General features: G+C 40.5%; 1 protein-coding gene across 4 annotated transcripts in view; it reads left to right on the top strand.

The window, feature by feature from the left end:
* Positions 1 to 19,338, top strand: part of PHACTR2 (phosphatase and actin regulator 2) — a 207,053-nt gene that overhangs the window by 145,441 nt on the left and 42,274 nt on the right. For 3 of the 4 annotated variants that reach the window (XM_054024325.1, XM_054024327.1, XM_054024326.1), the window contains exons 3-5: positions 5,211 to 5,291; positions 9,213 to 9,371; positions 17,964 to 18,197. In XM_054024325.1, coding sequence (XP_053880300.1) covers positions 5,211 to 5,291; positions 9,213 to 9,371; positions 17,964 to 18,197 — 474 coding nt within the window. The remainder of the gene's footprint in view (positions 1 to 5,210; positions 5,292 to 9,212; positions 9,372 to 17,963; positions 18,198 to 19,338) is intronic. The other variant, XM_054024328.1, reaches the window with a different exon arrangement.

The following is a 19,338-nucleotide window of genomic DNA, read 5'->3' as shown; positions in this document are numbered from 1 at the left end:
TGTTTTCCCCACATTTAAAAAAAAAAAATCTTACAACTATCCATTGAGAAGTTCTAGCACCTTTGTGATTTGGAGTATGAGCTTGAAACTTGGTGTGTTGGGGGGGGGAGGTCACTCTGATGTCAGGAATGTTTATCATCCCATGAAAAAACAGCCAAATTTGGCCAAATTATAAGCCCCTGAAAATTGAAGTTTACACATGCTCAATAGAGACTTCTTGAAATTTGGCAGATACAGTCTCCATAGAGTCTGTCTGCACTGAGCATGCTCCATCCTCTCACAGTAAGAACATAAGAATGGCCATACTGGGTCAGATCAAAGGTCCATCTAGCCCTGTATCCAGTCTTCTGACAGTAGCCCATACCAGGTGCCCCAGAGGGAATGAACAGAACAGGTAATCACCAAGTGATCCATCCCCTGTTGCCCATTCCCAGCTTCTGGCAAACAGAGGATAGGGACACCATCCCTGCCCATCCTGGCTAATAGCCATTGATGGACCTATCTTCCATGAATTTGTCTAGTTCTTTTTTTAACCCTCGTATAGTCTTGGCCTTCACAACATCCTCTGGCAAGGAGTTCCACAGGTTGACTGTGCATTGTGTGAAGAAATACTTCCTTTTATTTGTTTGCTTTAAACCTGCTGCCTATTAAATGCCTGTGTGCCAGTTGAACTGGATTTGTGCCATCCCCAAAGAGAAACTGAGCTACACTAGCGGCCGGGCATCATGGAAGAGAAGGAGGAAGAAACCTGACTAGCATGCAGAGGGGTGAGAGAAGTGGGGGGCAGGCAGGAACAAGATCTGAGAAGTAGGGAGCAGGAGCATGAGGGAGGGAAATAGCATAGGGGAGGATAGAAGCAGTGTGTACAAGGGGCAGGGATCAGAAGTGGAAAGACACGTGCAGGAGAATGGATGGAAGGGGGATGGGAAGAGGGAAAACGAGTAGAGGGGAGTAGGAGCCAGCTGAATGAACCAACGGGGAGGGACAGGAGTAAGAACTAGGGTAGGAAGTAGGATAGGAGCAGGGGGGCCCAAGGGCAGGAGCTAGAGAGGGGGCAAAATGGTTTATAACTATTAGACCATGCCTGCCTTCCACAATCTGAACTTGAACCGAGGAAATTTTTGTCTTGATATTTCTCTGCTACCAGCAAATAGCAAAACCAACTGGGAAAATGTGTTTCATCCTGTCGCCTCTAGTGCCTGGGCCACATAGACAACAGCCTGATACCTCTTTCAGTAACTCCCTTAGCTCTAATGGTGGAGGTCTGTGAATGCATCTAAAGATTCTGACCCTGATGAACCATGTGGGTATCAATAGGGATCCACATGACAGAATTTCTGTTTTATTTTTTTTTTTTCAGTTTGCATATTTAAACTTAGGAAGTTACATTCAAAAATGTCTCTCAAAATCAGTGGATTCTTTTGACAGTTCTGGCCTTGTTTTCTCTTCCCCATTTTACAGATGAGGACAATAATACCATCTGACCTCACAGGGGTGTTGTGAAGGTAACTTCATTAATATTTGTGAAGCGCTCAGATTCTGTGGTGAGATCACCATAGAAATGCCCATGAGGAAATTAATAATTTTCAGAGCAGTGTTTGAATGGTGTGCAGTAAACAAGGCTTGGGGCCACACATTGAATAGTAAGGATTAAAAGAAAAAGAAAGAACAACCACTTGTTCAGTAAGCACCATTCATCCCAGGCACTGAGTGAGGCAGAGATCTTATGGAAAAAAAAATAGCATGTGATCATGTAATGAAAGGTTTTGTCATAGCACATAGGCACAAGGGGGCTGAATTAAGGCACGGGCAACCTTAGTTCTGGCATTTCCTAACTTTTGAGTGCTTGACTTGTGCATTCTTAACAGTCTTCTAACATAGTTTTTTTTTTTTTAATTTAATTATTGTCTTAAGTGAATGAATCCCAGCATAAGTGCATTTACTTTTTGAAAATATTGGATTGTGAAATGCAGTGTAATGTATAATCTAATATCTGTGATATGCCATAAATTATTATTAAGATTCAACCTTATTAGATGCTGGCGTCTCTTCATATTAAGGTAACATAAGTAGACATAATATAACTCTTATACAAGAGTATAGAATCTTGGTCAGACGTATTTGTTATGCAACCTTTTTTGTTCATAGGAACCCTAAATTCATAGCGAATATTAACGTGATTTCTAATATTCTTTCCAAGAATCAAATAAATTGAGAAAATTATATTATCATGCTGGGCTAACAGAACATAATTTCTTCAAAGTAATTTATAAAACACTGTCAGCTAATACTAGGAATGATGAAGGATCAAGAACATAGCCTTCTTATGCATGAATTTCCCAGTCTGTAAAATGATGATAAATTTATTTAAGGGGTGATGTGAAGCTTACGTAATCATAGACTCATAGAACTGGAAGGGACCTCAAGAGGTCATCTAGTCCAGTCCCCTGCACTCAAGGCAGGACTAAGTATTATCTAGACCATCCCTGACAGGTGTTTGTCCAACCCGCTCTTAAAAATCCCCAATGGTGGAGAGTCCACAACCTCCCTAGGCAATTTATTCCAGTACTTAACCACTCTGACAATTAGGAACTTTTCCTAATGTCCAACCTAAACCGCCCTTGCTGCAAGTTAAGCCCATTGCTTCTTGTCCTATCCTCAGAGGTTAAGAAGAACAATTTTTCTCCCTCCTCTTTGTAACAACCTTTTATGTACTTGAAAACTGTTATCATGTCCCCTCTTAATCTTCATTTCTCCAGACTAAACAAACCCATTTTTTTGATCTTCCCTCATAGGTCATGTTTTCTAGACCTTTAATAATTTTTGTTGCTCTTCTCTGGACTTTCTCTAATTTGTCTGCATCTTTCCTGAAATATGGGCGCCCAGAACTGGACACACTACTCCAGCTAAGGCCTAATCAGCGTGGAGTAGAGCGGAAGAATTATTTCTTGTGTCTTGCTTACAATACTCCTGCTAATACAACCCAGAATTATGTTTGCTTTTTTTGCAACAGCATTATACTGTTGACTCATATTGAGCTTGTGATCCACTATGACCCCCCAGATCACTTTCCGCAGTACTCCTTCCTAGGCAGTAATTTCCCATTTTATATGTGTGCAACTGATCGTTCCTTCCTAAGTGGAATACTTTGCATTTGTCCTTATTGAATTTCATCCTATTTACTTCAGACCATTTCTCCAGTTTGTCCAGATCATTTTGAATTTTAATCCTATCCTCCAAAGCATTTGCAACCCCTCCCAGCTTGGTATTGTGCGCAAACTTTATAAGTGTACTCTCTATGCAATTATCTAAATAATTGATGAAGATATTGAACAGAACCGCACCCAGAACCAATCCCTGTGGGACCCCCCTCATTATGCCTTTCCAGCATGACTGTGAACCACTGATAACTGCTCTCTGGGAATGATTTTCCAACCAGTTATGCACCCACCTTATAGGAGCTCTATCTATGTTTGTTTGTGAGAAGGTCATGCGAGACAGAATCAAAAGCCTTACTAAAGTCAAGATATACCACAGCCACCACTTCCGTCCTATCTGCTAGGCTTGTTACATTGTCAAAGAAAGCTATCAGGTTGGTTTGACACGATTTGTTCTTGACAAATCCATGCTGACTGTTATTTATCACCTTATCATCTTCTAGGTAGTATGTGTAGTATTGGTAGTATAGTGCTTTGAAAGTGTAAAGAGTTACATCCTAATATGAAAGGAAGTGTTTCATGGTTCTTTTAATTTTTCATTTAAAACAATTTTTAATTCAAGTGTTACCCAGTAGCACTGGAAAAACATCATGAGAACTGGAGAGTAAAACCAGATTATGGGTCCAATCCAGTGCCTATTGAAGTCAGTAGAAAGAATGCTGTTGATTTCAGTGGAGATTGGATCAGGCCCTGTAAGCAGAAAATAATAATGATCAGTCTACTTTCACTATCCAGGGCAAGTGAAATGCAAAAAGGAAGCAGTAAGCATAAATGGTAAGAACTAAGTGAATTAGATTTTGAAAACTGCAAGAATTTTATTTTAATCTAAATTGTTATTAGTAAAACAGGTAAGCAGTTTTTTACATACCTTCTTTATTGTCCCTGGAACCTATGTGATAGAATGATACATTCAATGCAGTACTATCATCATAAATAAACCTGATGGTTTATGATGATTAAGACCCCAATCCTTCAACAGTATGTGCACAGGTGGGCCTTTATTTCTTTGTCATGTCCCATTGACTTTAATGATACTCTTCAGAGGCATAAGTGTCCACCAACACACCTCTCTTTGCAAGAACTGGGCATTAGTCTGTATGTTTGTCATGGCCATGATTTTTGTGAATTTCAAAAGAACCTAAGTTCTATTTTCAAAAGTGACTTAGACTCCTGTGTGCCTAAGTCCCATTGACTTTCAGTGAGACCTAGGATTTCAAAGGACCAGATTTTCAAAGGTATTTAGGCACCTAAAGATGTAGATAGGTGTCTAGTGGGATTTTCCAAAGTGACTAGGCACCTAATTAATTTGATTTCAATTGCAGTAGGTGCCCAGGTGCTCTTGAAAATCCCAGTAGACGCTATCTGCTTCTTTAGGCACTTAAATACCTTTGAAAATCTGGCTGTAAGTGCCTGGCACTTTTAAAAATGAAATTGAGGCTCATAAGTCAGTTAGGTGCTTTTGAAAATTTCACTCATTGTCTCGTTCACCTTGCACGGTCTGCTGTTAACAAGATGTCTCCATCAATTTTTACCCTACGCTCTATTTTGGTGTGTGTTTTGTTTGTGTGGGTATGTTGCTATCTTTATATGTTTTTAAATTACTACAAAGCTGTTTATTTTTAATGAAAAATAAACTTAATTAAAATGTGTGCCATGATTTTTTCCCCAACCTAAAAACATGACTTTGCATTTTTTTGCTGTGACAAATGATGATTTTGTTCCTGTTTATAACAGGCCATATTAACTTCTTTTAAAGCTGTTTTTCCCATACAGTTAGGGCACCTCTCAGGTTATGTTAAGCAATATTATCGCTGAGGATATTGGTTACTGTCTGACTAATAAAATAAAGAATATTTCCCAGTGTGTGAGATCTGAAAAAATAGCCCTCTTCTCCAGCAAAATCAAGGAGTGTGCAGAGTGGTGGTGGTGGTGTTTTTTTTTTTTCAGTACCAGAATGGATGTATTCTTAACTGTGCTTTCTCTTTTTCTAAGTGTTGGAAAGGAAGATTTCGACAAGACAAAGCAGAGAAGAGCTGATAAGAAAGGGAGTTCTGAAGGAAATGCCTGAGCAAGGTGATGACAAATAACCTAACATTTAAATCTTAAACTCTAAGCATGGGCATTATTATCATGTTGTTCCATTTTATAATGAATATCCGCTATCCAGCTATCAAAAGGCAGATTGGAGAAACACTGGCAGCAAGTGGGAGAGGCAGTTTGACCAAGTGGATAGGGCACCAAACTTGGAGTCTGGAGACCTGGAGTTTGTTCCTGGTTCTGCTGTTGACTTGCTGTGTGTTCTTGGACAAGTTACGTAACCTTTCTGTGGTCTCTGTAATACTTAGCACTTTTGTAAAGCAGATTGAGATCTGTAGATGAAAAGTGCCAAGTATTTATTGTTACTTTTTGGAATCAGTGATTCAGAGGATATTTTGAATTGAGCAGTTCTTTCCAAAACAGCTGGAGGAGGATATGGCGATTATGGATGAGAAAACTAAAGGCTTTGGGTCCCTGCCACTTACCATTTGGGGTATGTCTACACTTCACTTAAAAACTCATGGCTGGCCCATGCCAGCTAACTCAGACTAAGGGGCTGTTTAATTGTGATGTAGACATTAGAGCTCAGGCTGGAGCACAGGCTCTAGGACCCTGCGAGATGGGGTTAGGGGTCCCACAGCTCAGAGTGCAGCCCAAGCCCAAATGTCTACATTGCAATTAAACAGCCTCTTAGCCTGAGCCCTGTGAGCCCAAATCAGCTGACACGGGCCAGACACGGGTGTCTAATTGCAGAGTAGAAATACCCTGTGTGTCACAAGTGTAAACCAAAGCAAGCAACTCAACAGCTGGTGTTTCCAATATTGAGAGGTAGCAGGTGTAGGATCTCACACACTCCACCACCATCACATATGCTACATTCAAATAACAGAGGCATAAGGAGCTTTGGGGAAAACTCCCTTTGTTTAAAAACACAACCAGGTTTAGTAAATGGTAAACATAGCAAGATGTATTATGTAAAGCATGTGTAAAGCATTGTTACCCAAGTCCAATTATACCTAGGGTGACTAGATGTCCCGATTTTATAGGAACAGTCCCGATATTTGGGGCTTTTTTTTATATGGGCTCCTATTACGCCCACACCCTGTCCCAATTTTTCACGCTTGCTATCTGGTCACCCTAACTATACCTGAAGGTTTTCATCAGTATGCACATCTCTCTTTAAAATGTTGTTTGTTTCTGCTATTCACAGTGGTAGTGTTTGTACTATTCTTGATTTTAATAAAAAAAAAAATCTAGATCTAATAAAATCTTAGTCTAATATAATTTTAGTAACTGCAATGCTTTTCCATTTCCTAAAATTAATCCATTTGTCATGAAGACTAAAAAGACAACAGTAAAAGGAACTGACTAAGAATCTAGTGGAATATAAAAGTCTTAGAGGACAGTTTCGGATAATATTTCTAAAAATAGATTTCCACTAACCAAAAAAAAAAAAGTTTTACTCTGACCCAAGGAATCAGTGTAGTGAATGTTAGATGTGAAGTCAGGGATAGCTTAATATTTATACTCCCTGCAGTTTCATATACATTAATATTTAGAAACGGGGTTATTTTGATACCTGCTAGTGCTGGGGCGTGTCTCTAGACGCCATTGCAGTGTGTGTGTGTATCAGAGCATGACACTTAGCACATCTGGGTTTTAAGTTTGTCTTTGCTACTGTCTTGCTCTGTGGCTTAGGGCAAGGAACTTAATTGCTCTGTGCATCAGTTTACTCATCTGTAAAACCTATTTTTTAAAAATACATCTTTTGTGGTGCTGTGAGGCTTAGTTGATTGATGTTTTTAAATTGCATTTTGGTAGGAAAGGGCAGTAAGTGCAATGTTTTAATCTCTATCTTTGATTAGAACCAGATTTAAAATAAATGAGCTAAAAATGGACATACAATGGCAGTTATTTCTTTAGCCTTCCTTCCCCCTACCCCACAGTACTTGGTATTCTGTTGTAATACACATTAAATTCTCATTCAGATTGGGTTAGTACAAAAAGAGAAAAGGATGGGAAGGTGAAATATTTTCTCCCCTGTTTAAGAAGGGGCATCTGTCCATTTCTATGCTTCCTAGAATGCTTTTTGCTTTATATGTGATAAGCGTGTATGTTTTAAAGAGCAATCTAAAAGAAGACAGGGTAGACGCTTGATGCTCTGAGAAAGAAGGCACACAAAGACAGGAGAGTAAAAGTTGGAAGGAAGGGAATGGTTAAGTAGGATGGAGAGGAGGAAGGGATGAGCACAGAGATGTAGACAGGTTAAAGAAATTGCCAGGTCTTGAAGGTGAGAATGAGAAGTCTGAACCAGATGTGGAAGGTGGTGGTGGTGGGAGGGGACAGCATGATAAGGGCAATCAGTGAGGGAGATAATTTTGGTGAGGCATTTTGTGTAGCTTAAAGAGTGAGGGAGGAAGTGGGAGGCCAGCCAGAACAAGTTTATAGCAGTGAAGGCAGCAGGTGAATAACCTGTGGGGGAAGGTATTTAACTTTGGAGGTGGAGAGGCAAGGATGGGTTTTTGTGACAGTCTCGGTGTAAGAAGGACAGAAGGAGAGACGGAAGAGTCAACTATGACAGCACGGTGAAAAAGAAGATTGTGGAATTATCCGCAGTAATGAACAAGGAAGGAAGAAGAATTTAAGAAAGTGGAGTTCTATTTTTATCATGTTGAGTGGGAGCTGGTGTCTTGATAGCCAGAATGATACAATCAGAGTCATAAGACTGGGCAATGGGAGAGATCAAGGATAAAGACCAAGATTTGAGATTCATAAGGATGGTAAGAAAAGCTATGTAAGAGGATGAAATAAAGGGAAGGCAGGGTAGGCCAAGAACTGAATGCCACAAGACTCCAGCAGAGCAGGTGGAGGAAAGTAAGCTATTGAAAAAGTCAACAAAACAGCATTTGGAGACAGAAGAAGAGAACTGAGATACAAAGAGTAATAGAATCTTAGTAGGGAGAGAATTCAGTAGGACGAGAAAGGCAGCAGACACCTGAGAAGAAAGGTAAAAGAGAAGGTCTTAGAAATGGCCAGAAAGAACATTGTTGATGATCTTAGTAAGGATAGAAGTGGAGGAGTGGAAATGAGATTGTAGTTAGTCAAGGACAGCATAAGTAGATAACATCCTCCAGATGTTTGGAGGCAAAGAGTGTGGTGCAAGATGCACTGGAGGGAGGATGTGTGTGTTAAGGGAAGGTTCTTAAGAGGATTGAGGAAACCATAGTTAAATATTAGTAAGTAAAGATAATCTGTTGTAAGAGCTAGGGCAAAATTTGGTCTGCATAATCTTTATTACTTGTCTGATGCATGACTTAGAATTCATCTCGTCTCTCAAAGTTCAGTTTGAAGGGCTGGAAGTTGGATGATAATCTGTGTTACTTGTTAACTGGGCACATGTGATCTGGAAGTCACAAACTCAGTGAATGTGGAGCCTTAAAACATACTATTACAGCAGGCAACCTTTCAGAAGTGGTGTGCTGAGTCTTCATTTATTCACTCTAATTTAAGGTTTCGCGTGCCTGTAACACATTTAAACGTTTTTAGAAGGTCTCTTTCTATAAGTATATAATATATAACTAAACTATTGTTGTATGTAAATTAAATAAGGTTTTTAAAATGCGTAAGAAGCTTCATTTAAAATTAAATTAAAATGCAGAGCCCCCTGGAATGGTGGCCAGGACCCGGGCAGTGTGAGTGCCACTGAAAATCAGCTCGCATGCCGCCTTCGGCACGTGTGCCATAGGTTGCCTATCCCTGTATTACTAAGTGACTCTTAGAGTCACTTAGAGTAGAACTTCATCAAAATGTTTTATACATAAAATAAATTAATGTGATATTGTGCTTTTCTTTCGTGGAAACTTAAAACCTGAAAAAGCACTGAGTTGACAACAAATGGAGAACTAGCTCTTGAGCAGGCTGTAAAATTGGATAACAGCTTTTTAATCTTCATTTTAGCTGGTGATGTAACAGTAAATTTTGAAACCTCAAATGGGCACACCATAACTATCAGTGAAGAAACCATCCAGGAAGAGAATGTAATAAAGACCACAGAAGACAATGGCTCTTTATCTGCCAAAGCCTCAGCTGTGGAAGGAAAAAAAGAAGATAAAAAAGGTAAATAAACAAATCCTTCTTATTCTCACAAACCTTTATGGGTCATAAAGGGGAAAGTGGTCTGAGCACAGAAGTGGGAGCCAGGAAGGTCTGATTTCTAATCCCTGACTCCAGTGCTGAGTCCATTTCTGGCTTCGGGCAAGTCTTTATTGCAGACTTCTGTAAAATGGGGATAATAATACATAGTGTAAGAGTGCATCCTCATCTCATGGGTACCCTTCTCATTGCCTATCACAGCATTGTACAGAGTCCTTGTCTCCTGCACCCTCTATAAAGCTTTTCCTCAAACCTGCAACTGTTTAACTCCCCTGCAGGGCATTCTTGGCTTGGCCTTCTGGTCAAGTCACATAAAAGTTTAAAGCCTTTTTAAGGAAGCATGAGTAAGTCCAAATGGAGGTTCAAACAAGTCTTCAAACGAATGGCCCTCCATACCTCTCACTAGTTCCCCTGTTATATCCTGTCTGTTAAGCCCTAACCCAGGGCTTCTCCCCCGACTAGAGAGACCTCTCCATAACTGAGCTCCCTCAGGCTACTTATAAGGCCTAATGTTGCCTTCTCTAGGCAGGAGGTAATTAGTTAATCACTTCCCCTGCTACAAAGCGTGACTAATTGGGGTTCTTCCCCTTGCCTTGCAGCTGATGGTGGTTAGGCCCCATTATATACACTCATTAGCGTTTTGGGATTGTTGAAGAAATTAGTTCATGTATACAATTTTCAAAAGTGCCCAAAGTGATTTATGAGCTTATGTCTCGGTGTCATAAGTAACTTGGGAAGCTAAGTCCCATAGACTTTCAATGCGTCTCAGCCACCTAAGTGTCTAAGTCACTTCTGAAAATTGAACTTAGGCTCCTAAGTTATTTACGAGCTTTGATCCCATGTCTGTAAGGTACTTTGTAGAAGGCAACATATACATGCTAAACATTATTATTTGGCCAAATCCTGAAGTCAGTTTAGCTTATACTGTCTTCACTCAAACTTCTATTGATTTCGTTAAGAGTTTGATGGAATAAGGAAGAATGAACACTGAGTGAGGGTCACAGGATTTGTCCTGTAATTGTTTCTTTTCTAACATATTTGGTAATGCACACTGCTATTACATTGTCAGGAAAATTACTCTTGAATTACAACTTGTTTATTGGACTTTCCTGAAAAGTATCAGGAATGCAAAGGGTCAGGATCTATTTATTTCTGGCTGTTCGATTTAACAGCCTTTCCAAAATATTCTGGTAGGCTTTTCTAGTGAGAAGTGCTCTTCAGAAGGTTGAGTGTGTCAGTTCAGCTAATCACTCAAAAAGTTTGGATCCTTCTCCAAACTGTGCAAACCTTTTGGAGCTGCAAAATGTGGCTGGAAATCTAAGAACTGGCTTTCTTGTGAGATTTCCAGTACTTGCTGCCTTCAGTTGAGCCAGAAAAACAAGACCAGCCTTTCTTGTGGCATTTTGGCACATCCAGCTTCTGGTCCCAGCCAGGACTAGGAATACGTAGATTCAGTAGAATGGAAAATAATGGGAAGGGAAAACTTGTCAAAAAGGAGTTCAGGTTGATTTTGTGGCTGAAGATTATGTCAATTATTATTTTATCCTTTCCTACTCCGGGGTTTCCCGTGAAACATTTAAGAGCAAAAGAACATTTTATTTTAATTGTGCTTTGATCCTACATGGCTGATCCTGCAGAATTTAGAGTTCTAGTTAAAATGGAAGGTTCAACGTCTGCATATGTTTGGTACCTTCTGTACCGACTGTGACTGCTTTGTAGAGAGCCACTCCAAACCCTTGCCACTAAAGCTATCTGAGAATAGAAGAATAAGTAATTATGATACCTCTTCTCTCCAATTCCTCTGAGAAATTGAAATGCATTGGGGAAGAGATGTAATAATAACAAGAAAAGTGGGATTTTGATCTTCTAGCTTCAGTAAAGTTTTAGTAATATTACATAGGGGATATAAAGCACTTTGAATTTGAATAGTATGATGGAAATATTAGAGGGCCAATCCTGCAAGAAGTGGTGAACGCACTGAGCAAAAGCAGTCTATAAGCCCATTGCACTTCACTGGAGATACTCTTGACTTACACCACATTAAGTGAGAGGACAATTGGGCCTATTGATTTCAGTAGGAGTTTAAGGCAAATGACGTGCTCATGGCCTCAGAAAGAGCCTGTGTCAGAACTGGAATTGCAATGCGGAAGTTCCTGGCTCACTGTCCTATGCCCAGGTCATGGAACATGCCACTCTCTCTGATCACAACTCTCACTCCGTCATAAGAATCAAGATATGAGAGAGTCAGAGTTAGCTAGAAAATTCAGGGGTAACGTGTTCAGGAAGTACAATCCCATGGCAGATGCTCTTAAGCATTTTAGAGGTACTGTACATGTGAATAAATCTTAAAAGAGAGTTTTTGCCCACTTGACATGCATCTGAAGACTGGAGGCAGGATTAATTCCTTTCATTTAGTATCAGGGCATACTTCAGTAATCAATATTGACAGACCAAAGTGTTTTTAAAAAATCATGAGATTAAAAAAAATGTGGAGGGTTCTTTCTACCTGTCTTCTAGATTTTGAGCCTGTAAAGTTCATGTTTTCAAGTTTTCCCCACAACCAGGAGGGCTAGGAACTTTTCAATCAATCAATCAATAAATAAATAAATAGTGAGATTCTTATATGACTCCAGGATCTGGGGCTTTTAAGAAAAACAACAAATATCACAACACTCTCAGTAAAATTGCAAGAGTTGGCAACACTGTGGAAAATGGAATATGTTAGGAGTTAAAGGAAGAACCATCCCATGGTGATGTGTGGAGTTAGAGAAACAGGGGCAAACAATAGATTGAAACATACAATGTAAAATGAGTTAAGCAAAAGTGTGTGAAACAAAAAAAAACTTCCAAGCTGTCCTGTGTGCTGCCAAACAATTCTTTAAACTATAAACCCATCTGCTGCTTGTCAATTTACAGATGCTTCTCACATTTTGTAAAAAAAATTCCCTTTGGCAGCTTAATAATGTAACTGTTGCTATTTGAAATAATGATGTGGTGTCAGTCATCCAAGTGGCATGTTTAAAAGGAAATTCCTCCCTGGCATAAGGATAATGAGGAGCTGCTGACAGTTTTTACATACAACGGGTAATTGATTATTCAGCCTTTGCAGATGAGAAACCTGGATCTTGTTATAGATCATTTATTTACTCTGTGACTTCCAAAGTTTTTTGAAAAGGAAAATGACCCAGCACCTTTCAAAGAAAATGAAGAGCTTAATTATGGCTGTCCTGTGTAGGTACACTAGAGTGGAGAAGAGGGCATAGGGAGCTTCTAAGTACCTCCCCACTCCAGTTCACCCACACAGAAGGTAGATGTAATTGGGTTGCTGAAGCTATGGAAGTGCTAAGCAGGGAGATTGCCAGTGTGGCTCCAGATTGGGCAGCGGTCTGGAGGAGGAATATAGCCATGGACTTGTGCTTTCCCCTCCCCTTCATGTGCACTGTCCCACCCCTGGACAGGGAGCAGCACTAGGGAGAGCACAAGCTGGCTACACTTGTGGTAGAAAAAGTGTCAGAATTGTAACTGCTAAGGATGATCCTCATCCTCCCTTCCCTTCCCTTCCCTTCCCCAAGCACCCCTGAGGCAGTGTGCTTACTCCTCACTACACAGCATAATACCTCCGGTGCCCCTGGCAGGATTACTCTTTCTTCTCCATCTCTGGCTCACTGGCTTAGTTTAGAACCTTAAGCATACTGTTCGGTTTAGTTTACAAAACTGATGCAATCTGTTTTTATCTCAGCTAGTTAATTTCACACTTCATGGTTATCTTGGGCTTGAGGAAATATTTGGCTGAATACCCAGGAGCAAGATAGTGATGGGAATGGGAGCTGAGAAGTTTAATTTTGCAGCCTGGTAGCCAGCCGTGATTATTAGTGCTGTGAAAAAGAATAGTAATGTGGGAAGCCAGGGCTGTGTTCTGGATGCTGTGAGACTGAGCACAAGCTTCTGAAATGTTCCTAAGCATTTACAGTAGATCAGCTGAACAATGCTGTGTGTTCTGGTGGATTTCTGCATGTCCCCCACTGCAGGAAATTTGCATGTTGATTTCCAGCTGGATTTCACAACATCTGTGGGTCTTTTTCCAACGGAGAATTCTATTCCAAGCTCTAAGTTTTAACTCATTGTGATGCAGCTTCTTACCCCTTCTATTTGTCCACTGATCTATCACCTCCCTTTAACTTAGTCTTTTATTTGAGCATGTAAGCCAGTGGGCTAACTCTCTGGCCCAGGCATGAAAAAAACACTCTCCAGCCACAGATTTTCAGTTCTGTTTTCTTCAGGGCTTTGGTTTCTTCAGAATAAAACTATTTAACACAAGTTCAACATATCAACCACATCCTTTCCCCCTTTCCCAGAGACTTCTGCAGGGGCCTATCTACCCTTTGGGATTCCAGACCTGCAGAGCCTGAGTCAAGGCAAGCCACTCTGCTTCCTTCTCGTTCATAACTTGCTCCCTGCAGAATTACACTCTGCAGACCAGTCCACTGAGAGGCATATCTAGCCTCTCTCCCCTGACCCAAAGACTCCTGCAGATTCCTTCCACAAGGCCTCTTGCACACTGTGCTGCTGATACAAGTGGTGACAAAGAGTTAGAGGTCCACAAGTGGCTACCCCCATGTTCTTAATTAACTATGTCAATGCTCTGTACACAAGCAGTCATAGGGAAAAATCCCTCTTCTCACAGCAGTTTCGTTTTTGCAGTAAGCTGTGATAACCATATGCTGTTTGCAACACTCATTTTCCATAGCATCACCCACTGAGTTACACTTCTCTTCCTGGAGGGGATGACTTTGCTGTTGATGTGGATTAGATGCCTGAGTTGCAGCTCTATCTGTTCTCTCTTCCTGAGCCTGCTGTGTTGTTGTTTCCTTGTGGTGCTCCTGTAGCATTAGAAATAATACTACTAGAACAGTATGAGATAATGCTGTGATAGATTGAGAAAAACATTGGTCTTTCATTAGTAAATATCCCTAGCAATTAACAACAAGTTAACAGTAAATTTATGAATATGCAGGGAGTTGTTTCTAAACATTATGGCCAGAATTTTCAGAAGGATTCGACAGCCACCATTGGGACCCCGGTTTAAAAAGACTTCAGTTACCACTTACCACTCAAAATAAATGGTCACATTTTCAAAAAAGCTCAGCATATTTGGGTATCACATCCTTTTGAAAATCAGGCCACAGTGTCACAGTAAGAACTGCTGGATGGTGAACATTTTGTAAACCTGGACATCATTTAGGTGTCTACACAGCAGGAGCAGCGCTTTCTCTGGCTCTAGTTGTGGGTGCTCAGCATCTGAACATCTGGCCCTTATGAAAATCTATTCTAAATATAAATGCAGTATTGATTGAAGCTCTGAATGAGGCATTAACATTTGCTTTGTTTTTGTTTGTTTTTAAAAGGATAATTGATGGGTGGATTGCCTTGGTCCAAGTGATTTGCTCACTGTCCGAATCTGTTACAAGGTGATAGTGACTAAAAGTTACTCCCATCTGATGGCTGTTTCAGGTCATTTTATAAAAAGAACAGGAGTACTTGTGGCACCTTAGAGACTAACAAATTTATTTGAGCATAAGCTTTCGTGGGCTACGAATACTCCTGTTCTTTTTGCGGATACAGACTAACACGGCTGCTACTCTGAAACCTGTCTTTATAAAATGAGTTGGTCATCTTGGTCCAGTTCCTAGTGGACAGATGTCCAAATCAGAAAACAGCACCTCCTAGCTGGTGCTGGTATACCGTTGAGATGGGTATGGAGAAACAGATAGATAGAGTTGGCTCTGATGGCTATTGCTGTTGTCAGTCTCAGCTGAGGTGTCAAAGAATGAATAGTCATGAAGATTAAGGGCTAATGTACAAGCAGAATCACACTGGGTGACTCAATTAAGAACATAAGAACGGCCATACTGGGTCAGAGCAAAGGGCCGTGTAGCCCAGTATCCTGTCTTCCGACAGTGGCCAGTGCCAGGTGCCCCAGGGGGAATGAACAGAACAGAATCATCAAGTGATCCAGCCGCTGTCGCCCACTCCCAGCTTCTGGCAAACAGAGGCTAGAGACACCATCCCTGCCCATCGTGAAACAAGCTCAGAAACAGTTTCCTTACCTTGTAAAATGTATTTTTTAAGCTTTCTCCCCACTTTTTTTAGTAGTTTACATTACAGTAGTGTACTGTATTTGCCTTTTTTTTGTTGTTGTTGTCTCTGCTGCTGCCTGATTTTGTACTTCCAGTTCCAAATGAGGTGTATGGTTGACTGGTCAGTTCGTAACTCTGGTGTTCGTAACTGAAGTTCTACTGTATGCAAAAAGAGATGTGACATGGTCAAAGTGATGGACTAGAGAAATGATCCTTGCAGCAGCATTCTGAATAGATATGATTGGGGCAAGATTGCACTCATCAAGACCAGAGAAAAGGATGCTGCGGGAATTGAGATGTGAGACAATGAGATTTCTAGTTGTGTGGCTGGATAGGAAAGGCCATATCTAAGAGATGGTGTCCAAAATGAATCTGCAAGGCTTAGATATAGCCTGGCTGTGTGGGTGAAGGTAATGTCCAGGTTACAGACCTGAGTAACTGGTTGCCTGACACAGATCTACGTGTATGTGCCTGTCAGTGTAGAAGCAATTTTAGAAGAAGGGGTACCATCCTTCTGTCCTGTATATTAGATTTTGTCTGGCCACAGCTCACTGGAAACCTCCCTATGCTGATTACATCTCATTTTGGCTAATCAGTTTTTCTTATCAATCATAAGATAAACACCACAAAAGCTGACCAGTGACTGTGGTATTAAAGACCAATCTGTTTGTCTGCTTCCTGAAGGCAGCATGGAGCTAATGGAAGATATTTTATTAATTGATTTAAGTTCTGCACCCTTAGTCCAGAGCTGGGGGAAGAGAAACTAATGATTTTTTTAAATGGCTGACTTCAGAAAGGGTCCAGTTGGTAGTTTCACTGAAGCAGCCATAGGACTGAAATCTCTCATCTGATTTTTCTCTCCCACTGACAGCATCCACAGCTTCTGTCATAATCTTGCCTTTTAAAAATAGGTGGGCTTCCTTCATATATCTTCTACTGCTGTCCTGATACTTTCGTCCATTGCATCAAAGCAGAAGCCATCATCAAAGAGAGAAGCTGGGAAGAATTTTGAGGCAGATGCAAAGGTGCTGTAAGGACTAGATAGATATGCACAGAAAATGTACTATAAAAGAGGAGAGGAAAGTTTAATAAATATATCTCCTTCTCCCTGAGTGCGTCTGATCCAGGAACAAGAAGCAAGAGAGCAGAGAGATAGTTCAAGGGGTCAGTGAGCAGAAGTAGCCCTCAGTTTAATAGTTGTAAAAGGTTGTTATAATAGTGTATCAAAAGCATTAGCAAGAACAGCCAAGTCCATAATGTTGTAAGCTTAGGCTGGAAATAAAGAATGACAAAATCAACAGTTAGTGTAAAGTGGTTGTGCTAGATAACCCAGTAAGTGAAAAGGAATGAACTGTTTGTCTTCATTCCCACAACATGTGAGAACAGATAAGTGTGCATGCTGTGTGTAATGATGACCAATGACACATTGGGCTCAAGTTCACCATTGCTAGACCATAGCCTTGGTCCTAATCCTGAGATAAAGCAGTGTAATTGTTGTTTAACACGTTATTTGTCTTTCATCTACTAATCTTTACAGTGAAGAAATGCTGCTCATCTTTTGGGAATGGATTAGAGATGTAGTAACCTAGAGGGTGGAAGGCAGGACAAAGAGATCCAGAAATGGCCACTTGACATGCAGAGAGTGTGGTTCTAATATGATCTTAATTGTAAGAGCTGGTACTGATTACCAAAAATAGTTACCTCCAATGTCAAAGGTAGCTATTTTCAGAAATACTTTAACATTTTGCTCCTATACTGTCAGGGCTGGCAGTCACAATCAGAGTCAGTGCAAGGGCAGATGAATATTCCCATGCCAGATAACATTCCATTTAGTTTGGCTTCAGTTCTGCCTGAAGAATAGAAGTACCGTGAGGAAGATACCCGAATAAAGTTACCATTTCTAGCAAACAAGCTGTGGCACAGGAGAAGGAGCTGCTGCAGCTGAAATTTCCAGCCACTGCCAGGTTTGGTAAGCACTGAACCTGTGACTGTGGAGATGCCCCAGTTTACAGAACAGTCACAAATTTAATACAGGACTATATGGTTTGCTGCTCTCAAGGAAAGGAAAAAAGAACCTCAGGGAATTTGTTTGAGGGGAAAATGGAGCTCCTAGATTCTAACACTGACCAAGCTGTAGTTAGCAGGCCAATCAGTGCTACTGCAAGTCAAGGGTAGAACTCAGAAAACTATGGGATAGATTAAAATTGAGAGAAGCAGGGTAAGTGCCCCATCCTCCATAAAAAGGTCTTCAGTTGAGACCTAGTGTAACATTTAATTGGGGTGGGGCATTGTTATTAAATAAGAGAAGAGGAACTCTCTTCCAATTCCCAAGAGGTTGAGCAGCAGCATCTAGCTTGTCATTGCATTTACATTGTGTATGTCCGTGTCAGTCGGCTTCTGTTCACTTTCTTCTTTATAGAGCGCACTGTTAACTGTCCTGAAAAACCGGCATCCCATGCTCCACCGCCGCCTAAGTCTAAGCCTAAACCTAAAAAAGCATCAATACCTCCAAAAAATGTTACTGCTGCTGCCACCGCCACCAGCCATAAGAGTAATGAAGCACCTCATGTTAAAAAAAAAGTCAAGGCTCCTGCTAAGCAGCCCCCTGTCCCACCTCCCAAGCCAACAGGTCACGATTCAAATCGAGGAGCTGGTGAGTACTGGATAGGCAGTGCCAGAATGGTGGGTGCATGTGCATGGGGATGCTTGTACTAGTTATTCTCTGTGTAAATTGTAATTACTAATGAATCTACACCTTACTAGCTCTCCATTGGGCTCATGCTCCTCTGAAAATGGAGAAATCACTTTGCTGTCTAACTTCTGTATATGTAAGATTAAGTGTTATACAGAGGTGATGTAGAATACCCAGTTAACAGCAAAAAATGAGGGTAGAGGTGTTGGGAGAAGCTGCAGGGGAAAGGGTGAGTTCCAAGACAAAATTTATCTTAGTTACTCCCCAAAAATATTGCTCTGGGAAATGTATCACTACATATTTCTCCTGGAAATAACTAAATTCAATAAATTTTACAAGACTACAAGCTCTCTTAAGAGGGCAGAATCTAAAACCACTAAATTAGCCCTAAAGACTGTCAAATATATTTGCCTCTAGGTGCTAGAATGGATTACAGCTCATTGAAAAAGGCCAACTATTCCCTCAGTTGATTGATAGTTTTCAAAGATACAGAATACCCTTATCACGACAAAATATGCTGCCAGATAAATCACAGATATACCTACCCACTGGGATACTGCTTAGCTATCATTTAGCAATGATATTGTAAGCAGTCAAGCCTACAACCCTAATAGCCTTTGACTGAGAGTGGTTATAAATTATAGGATGACAAAAAAAATTAAAACCACCAGAAGGCAATTAAAACACTAGTGAGTTTATAATCAGTGCACTTTGTTTATGCACTAGGCCAACTGGAAAGCTCATCCAATGCCTGCATTTTTCTCTCCAAATATATCACCATTGATAGATTGCAAATGTTGGCAGGTTTTGTATTTGAAGCATGAAAGAAGAATCCTATTGAAGACACTACAAAGCTGCTAAAGTTTTGATAGTTGCGTTGCCAGAAAATGTCTCATTCATGAACTTGACATTAACTACACCAGTTACCTAAATGTTCACTTTTGCCGTTAACCCAGAATGCATTGCTTGTACTCCACATTCAGGTGGAAAACTAAGTTCTTACAGGGTTGAGAAACTTTCTGAAAAGGTAAAGCAAATAGATTTTTATAGAAATAAAGCAGGGGATTCAGGTGAAGAAGGTGATTAGATCCATATTTTGAAT

This window comes from Malaclemys terrapin, chromosome 3 (assembly GCF_027887155.1).
Source record: "Malaclemys terrapin pileata isolate rMalTer1 chromosome 3, rMalTer1.hap1, whole genome shotgun sequence".
NCBI lineage: Eukaryota > Metazoa > Chordata > Testudines > Emydidae > Malaclemys > Malaclemys terrapin.
The sequence above is the reverse complement of the archived record's forward strand: the minus strand, read 5'-3'. Positions and strand labels throughout refer to the sequence as shown.